A 7,612-nucleotide genomic window follows, 5' to 3' on the forward strand; every position below is an offset into this window, starting at 1 on the left:
AGGTGAGGCGGGGCAGCCGGGCAGAGGCAGCGTGCTGTGTTCCCAAACCACCGGTGCTCGGCGGGGAAGAAGGGCCTGTGGCAGGTCAGGATGAAGCCGGCTGGTGTAGCCACGTTCTCACCCCGCGCCCTGGCTCTGACGTAAGCAAACACCAGTCCAGTCCTTCAGTAATTCAGGAGCATAAGCTGCCAGAGGATCAGTTCTACTGAAGAATGCTTATTGGGATCCCGTGACAGAAAACGTAGCCACCTGCGAAGAAGAGACCTCTGAAGTCTCTATTTCCAATCAACTTATTTCCTTGTAAATTAAATGTTGGTTCATCTCCCCTTCTCCCTTCCCCTTCCCTGGTCCAAGTCCAGACCCTATTAAGGGAATAAGGAGAGAGGTGGGACCCTCTTAACTCCTGCTGCCTTGGCCAGGTAACCTGTCCTCCAGTATGTCTGGCCAACTCACCCATTCATGCTGCATTTAGGCCAGTAGCCTGCTTTCCATTCACTCACTGAACATTTTCTACGTACCAAAGACCATAGGATTATTTTTTAATCACTTTCCAGCCCTGCCTTCAAAGAAACAGATGAACGTGGAGAAGGAGTAACAATTGGATGGGTATTTTTGTGTGGAGACGTGATGGAGTGAAGAGGAAGGTTATGGACAACTCCCGTCCTTTCACCTCCTTTCCCCAGTTCTCCAGACTAAGGGAATGATATCAACTAAAATGCTTTTCTCTTGCCTACCCTAAGCACAGCCCCTGAGTGTGTTTGCAAGTAGATAAATACATTACAGAAACAATATATAAAGGTTTTTCAATGTGCAGACATCAAGAAGTTAAACAATTTTTTTCTAATTACAGTCCTAAATCTGATTCAGAGGCCATTCAGTATTACTTAAATTACAGTCCTTAATCTTACCAAAGGTTGGAAAACAGAAACTCTGGTCCATGGAAAATCTTTATATTTTAAAACATCCCTCTATCCTAATGAGATAAAAAATCAAGGCTCATCTGTTCATTACTATGGAAGAAAAATTCTGAAATATTTCATAGGAAAATATAAAGAATCCTTTTTAAAAAAAAATGTTAAAACCAAGTAATTTGTTCAGCCAGTGCCAAAACATAGGCTGTTAAGCAATGTAGGGACTACCTGTAATATTTGCCCTGTTAAATTTGCATGACATGAAATAAAATAACATTTTAAATGGTAAAATAGTCAAAACAAGGAAAATAAAACTAATAAGTAATTTTATTTGAGTAATTTAGGATTTTACTTTCAAACATTTTCGTGAGGATCATCTCTGAGCAGAAAATGTGTGAAGCTTTCAGCCTGCACTAGTTGACCAGTATAAAGCTTTAATATAAACCTAATAAATTAAGAGATAGTATATAATGCAGGAAAAGGGAATACTAATGTTCTTCAGTAAGATGCCAGATTTTTCACTTCCTGACTTCTGAATTCAGATATGTTAATTATGCCCGTTCTGGACATCATCTAAAGAGAAGTACTCCCCTCAGAAATTCTAATTTGAATCACAATTCATGCTCAGCATCAGTAGGTTTGCAAATCATGTTGTGCAATTATTTTTTTCTTGTTATTGGAAGAAAAGAGTAGAGAATACAGAAATTTGGCAGTTTCTCTGTAGCAGAACTTGCTGTCAGTCAGCATTTTACTGGTAGAAGTGTTAGCAGTTAGACAAATAGGCATTTGATTGCAGCTGCCAGAGAGAGCAGTTATGCCAGTGCTGGGAGAGTTTGGAAATCCAACCCACGCTGTCATTAAGAAAAGGTGAAAGGAAAAAAAAAATAAAGCAAACAAGCAATCCGGCTGCATGTCTGTTCCCCTACATGGAGTTCATAGCATTCGCAGCAGCAAAATAATTAGCTGATTTGATTATGCGTGTGTCACCAATAGGGATAGGATTAATATGATAAATTTAATAATGGACCTTCACCATTTCCTCTCTTCTCTCTCCTGTTCTGAGTCCCTGCCATACATAAGCACTCGTGTTAGAAGAGCTGTTTTCAAGCTACAGTTTCTGACTGTTGTGTGGCCCCTGGAAGGCAGTGAGAGTCGCATCTGCCACCACTTGCCAACAGGAGAGGAAAAAGCAAGAAGCTGTGTTAGTTAAATCAGACCTCCTCTCCAATTCCTCCCTCTCTGCAGTGTTATACATTGAGATCAGCAGTCACCTCTTCCCTGTCCCTGCCCAGGTTAGAGGAATCTGCCCTGGCTCAGCACAGCTTTGGATCTCTGAGCAGGACTCACGCTGTGGCAGTAGTGGATCCCCACTGAGACATCTCTGCTGCAGTCTACACACGTGAGCCTGAGGAAACAGAGATAGGTCCCTGGATGCTCCAGTGAAGACAGAGCCCTGTGCAAGCTGTCTCCAGCCCTGAGCAGCACAGGGAGTCCATATCCAGAGTTTAGGATTTAACCTGAACAAAAGCAATGGTTGAAGGAGGAGTAATAAATATTTAAAGGGAAATGTGTACAAGAACCTGCTGTTCATTCTGGTGGTGGAGGTAAGTCTAAGTCCTGCTAGCATTTAAGGTTATGCAAGCTTCAGCTTTGAAACTATTCAAGCCCACAGGTGCTAGAAATCAGTTCTGCCAAGGTGTCACAGCTTGGTCATAAAAGACCTCAGAGAGGCCCTAGAGAGGGCCATTTAGTGAATTTATTCTTCATTCATTCATTCATTGAGTTAATGACTGATTATCTGTGCCAGATATTTAATACCAGTGCCACACAAATAGCAATGCAGGGACTTAAAAATACACAACAGAACAGCTCAGGTAGACTGCCTTTAAAGCAAAACGGTAAACGAGAACTCACAGTGCATTCAGTTTTGGGCCCCTCACTACAAGGAAGACGTTGCATTGCTGAAACACGTCCAGAGGAGAAAACAAAGCTGGTGAGGGGTCTGGAGCACAAATCTTACGAGGAGCAGCTGAGGGAACTGGGGTTGTTTAGCCTGGAGGAGGCTGAGGGGAGACCTTAGCGGTCTCTACAACTGGTGGTGGGGGTTATACACATTCTGAGTAAGACAAATAGCATCACTCAATCAAGTCATTTGGTATTTTGAGTGAAGAAGGCTCCACATGGGTAGCATAAGGCCAAGACATCAAAGGTTCTAATTTAGAGCTCTGAATCAAATTTTAATAGAGCAGAGAATCTAGTATAGTAGTTACGGCTGTGTATAGGAAAGTTAACTTACTATTGTGAGAGGTCCTCAAATCATTGCCAAGTGATGAACATTTCTCATATAAATCCACAAGGAAAAGTGACTAACACCTTTCTTCTCCCAACATTGTCCTCTTGGAACATCTCATGACATGTTAAGACCACCTCTCCTCTTTCCAGGGGTCACAATAATCTAGTGGGCATTGTTCGCGTGTGTCATTGGGGGAAAAGTAACTGGACTCATCTCCGTATTACCCTCGTAAGACAGGAAGAGAGGAGGTAGTCTTAATTTATAGGTAAAATTAGCACCACTTCATGCTAGTGCACTGGATGGTAGAAACAGCTGGGGGTCAGAAAGCGTGAAATACCTTGTCCAGCTGTTCCTGCTGTGGAGTCGGCAATCTCACACCAATGGAGGCGGAGCTCATTCACCCCATTGGGTTTGCCAGTTCACGTGCAAAACCTATCTAAACCCCAGGTACTGTTACCTACATGTCTTTGCAGGATGTGCAATGGTACCAGAAGTCTAATATGGCTCACTATGCATTGAATGGCTGTGTTAGGTCTTGATGTGGTTTCAATATGAACGAACGCAGACGAGACACTGCTCCAAGGCAATACGCAGAATTCCCACTTACAAGTTTGAGACTGGCTCAGACCCTCAAGTCAAGCTGACAAGGATCCTTTTTCCGTGTAAAAGACACATTTACTATTACTTCCTCCTACACTACATGTTTCCCAGTTCATCACCAAAAAACACATTTCAGATGCACTCCTGAGCCCTGGGAATACGTTGTAGTACGCACAAAATGTGTTTTAACATCTTCACCATCATTTACTTTCAGACTCTCTCAGCAGGACCAGCTGAAAGCAGAGCAAGTACAGCGTACTTGTTACATGCCAAGGCAACAGCAGGGCAAGATTTGATTTAGAAACAGCCCAAGTATAGATACTGAAGTATCCAAAAGCATTAACTGTACTTCATTTAAAAATGTAAGAAAGCGTAGCCAGATGCACTCCCAATTTTAAACCTGTCTGAAAATTTCTTCAGTGATTTGCACAAGTTGATATGTATCAACTGCTGATCCTTCAGCACTGACAAAGCAGTATGCTCCTTCAAGAAATTAATGATGAAGCCTGAGGAATCACAGTAAGAACAGCCTCAGAAGCTTAAAGCATCCTAAGTTTTTGGTTTTCTAGTATTTCTTCTTCATGGCATCTGAAAATCCTCTGAACTCTTGCAGTGATTACTGCAATTTCCCAAATTTTCCCAACAGCATCTTACAAGTTTTTTAAAGCAGCATTTGAAAGCCAGCCAGGTAGCCCAGTAACACATCACATAGGGTACAAATGCATCAGGGGTCAATCTGTTAATCTGTATGTATCCCAAGTGACCGACTTCTCTATCATACTACCTACCATTTATTGTTTACACCCAGCATAGTTAACTCAGACCTTTGGTGCGTCAGCTTTCCACACCGACCTCCCGAGACCATTCCAGGCAACTTGTGTCTCACCTACAACAGATCTCCAATCCCTTTGTCTCTGGCAGTATCTGTGCTCTGGACTTGGGAGCTTCTTTTTGCCCAATCAGCAGTGACCCACCAAATAAGCAATACTTTTGCAGGCCTTTCAGTGCCACGGAGCAGTGAAAAATGGCTAAGACTGGGAATCCCTCTTAACTACTCCCCCCCAAGAACAGCACATTGAGGCATTATTCATGTTACTGCCTCTGAGATAAATCCTGACTCTCCACACTAGGGCACAATGAAACTCGGAAGCCAAGCAGGGCAAGTCCATAGTGCCAATACCGCATTTCTCTTGTGGGTGTGTTCTTTTGAGTAACATGTACAAGCCTCTCTTTAAAAGTTCACCACAGAGATAATTGTCCTCTTCAAGGCAGAGGTGCTATCACATAAGAAGTCAATTAAAGGACCGTTTTTAATGAATTATTTCAATGCATACCATCAAGAAACTGTGTGTGCATATGTAAAATATATGTATTTTCAGGAATCCTGCATTTCACTGAAGTAAAACATGTATAAAAGGTGACATTCTCTGGATAAGACCATTTATTTTAACAAATAGATGAGTCTTTACGATGAGCTGGAGGCTGCAACAGCTGCTCTCTTGGGCTTCGGTGTGGTTCCCTCACGGAATCCATTCCTGCAAGTAGAAATATGGTTACCACTTTTTGAAAGGACGGTTCCTGCTCCGGGTTATTTTCCAAGTAATGTTTCAGATAGAGTTCACCAGCTTTTTCCAGCTTATCTCAGCAATGCACTGAAATCACCATGGAGTTCATATGATCAGACACTTTTAGTAAGAAACGTCTTATTAACAAGTGTTTGGAATACATGGTATGTGCTCTTCTGCTGAAGTAAATTTGACTTCTTCAAAACAGGAAGATTTCGGTAACCAAGTGAACACTGCAAGACTGTATCAGATACAGCACGCTTTACTTTATGTTCATACTAAGCCACTCAGCTTAGTAGGAAGATTTCATGTTTAAGTGCAAGTCAATTTCTTACAGAAATCCTCTATAACCAGAGACTGAGACAGGCATGACAGGAGAAGAGTCAGCCCCAAGCTTCGCCTTTGGATATGATATTTCTACTTCAGCCACGTTCAGTGGAAAGCAGGCTACAGCTGCATGCTGTAAGGTACTTTCTGGCTGTTGCTGGGAGAGACTGCACTCACCAAAACTAACAGATAAATGGATCCCTCAACTATGCCCTGGTCTGGGACTTAAAAGACTCCTACTTTTCACTATTAAATCCAGTCTACATTTTTATGACAAGGTTTTTGAATCACTTGGTATTTTTCAGCCAGTTTTCTTGTGTATTACGCCAGAACCTACAGAGCTCCACTTTAGAACACAGGGGTCATACAAAAGAAATTCTTAGAGTTTAACAGCACAATATCCCCACTGTTATCTCCTAAGTACAACTCAAAGCTCTTTAACAAATTTGAGAAACCTGTAACTCTGAATCTGATCTTACAGTTATGTACTGCTAACTATGTACTGAACTCCTCAAATACGAGAGCAACTACTGAAGTTATTTCAGTCCTGAGCTTTTTTTTTTTTTTGTGGGCAGGAGACTGGAACGCATTTCAGGGCTTGTCTCTGAAAAAAGTCCATGCTTCACTGCAGCCAGCAACTGAGTTGACTCACAAGTAGAGGCAACACTACACAACGCATACCTTTCTAAAGGTGGGCATTTTATTACAAGACCCTGTGTTCTGTACTATCTGCACCTAACAGAAACATCAGAGCTTGTTATACACCCTGTGTATTAACAGGGAGTGAGCTTTTTTTTGTCCTCAAAGGAATATGCAGCCAATTATATAAGGCATCATTTACTCATGCTATATTTAGGAAGACCATACCACATTAAGTGCACTAAATATATAAAAATCTTAACTCTGAATGATAGATTTTATAACTAAGCGATCCCTATGCAGGACTTCACACCACAATAGTTTGTATTAAAATGTTATACCTGAATCGACGGTAGACCTTTTTCAGGTGCCTCATGCGACCAGTACCAGTGGTGTTGCGTCTTTTAGCCTTTGCACTCCAGTTATCTAAAGCATACAAGTTAATTATTTGGTGCAGATGAGTAAGTTGCACATTACATTTGTATAGCACAATTATTCAATCTGATAGAAAGAAAAAAAAAATCTTAAGTCAATCTCTATGTAGTAATACCACGTGTTAGCTAAAATATACTTAGACCAGCATTAATTTGAAAAAAGCTCCGAACACTGCAAGTTGACACAATGTTCTTCCTTGGTTGGAAAAAAAGTTATAGATTACTGAAGAAGACAAAGAAACACAGGTTTTTAAACTCAAGTCAGTTTGTCACTTACACTTTCTCTTACGCTTAGCAGGGTAACCACACTTCCCACAGGTAGATTTCTGCAGATGGTATGCCTTGGACCCACATCGACGACACAAGGTATGTGTCTTATTCCGTCGCTTACCAAATGACGATGTACCCTTCGTCTGAGAAGCATTTCAAGACATGGCATGTCAGAAATATCACTAGCGTTTCCAAGTGACTCAATTAAAAAATAAGCTCCCCTAGAAAACAGGCACAAATCCACGCAGTCCAACGAACACGTCAGAGGCACACTGAACACCAACACGCCAGCTCAGTGTCGCCTATAGATATTCTCCGTTTTCAGAAATAATTTCCTTACGCCCCTCGTTGCCTCTTCTCGTTCCCCAGCCCCGCTGCCCCGTGCTGGAATAAAACCACCCGGTGGCTGCCTTATCTCCCTTCTCATCCCCCAGACTCGCCACCGATAAACTGGTAAACTGCTCCCTCCTGAAGAAGGCGATTTGCCTCTCGCAGACCAGCCGCACACTCACCAGGAGACGCTTTGGCCACGCAACCCCCTCTTGCTACGTTATCCCCACGGCTGCCTCAGAC

General features: G+C 42.2%; 1 protein-coding gene and 1 non-coding gene across 2 annotated transcripts; both read right to left on the reverse strand.

Annotated features, from left to right (window-relative positions):
• Window positions 1–5,162: 5,162 nt before the first annotated feature.
• On the reverse strand, window positions 5,163–7,194 carry RPL37 (ribosomal protein L37; the record flags this gene model as incomplete). Its single annotated transcript, XM_035902752.1, has 3 exons — window positions 5,163–5,339; window positions 6,677–6,761; window positions 7,047–7,194. Coding segments are annotated over 3 exons (303 nt in total), but the record flags the coding sequence as incomplete, so codon positions are not given.
• On the reverse strand, window positions 5,438–5,520 carry LOC118453174. Its single transcript, XR_004843109.1, has one exon. It is a non-coding gene; the product is annotated as a small nucleolar RNA SNORD72 (small nucleolar RNA).
• Window positions 7,195–7,612: the final 418 nt, after the last annotated feature.

The sequence above is a fragment of the Egretta garzetta genome, unplaced genomic scaffold (assembly GCF_000687185.1).
Source record: "Egretta garzetta isolate BGI_Z169 unplaced genomic scaffold, ASM68718v1 scaffold59, whole genome shotgun sequence".
Taxonomy (NCBI): Eukaryota; Metazoa; Chordata; class Aves; order Pelecaniformes; family Ardeidae; genus Egretta; species Egretta garzetta.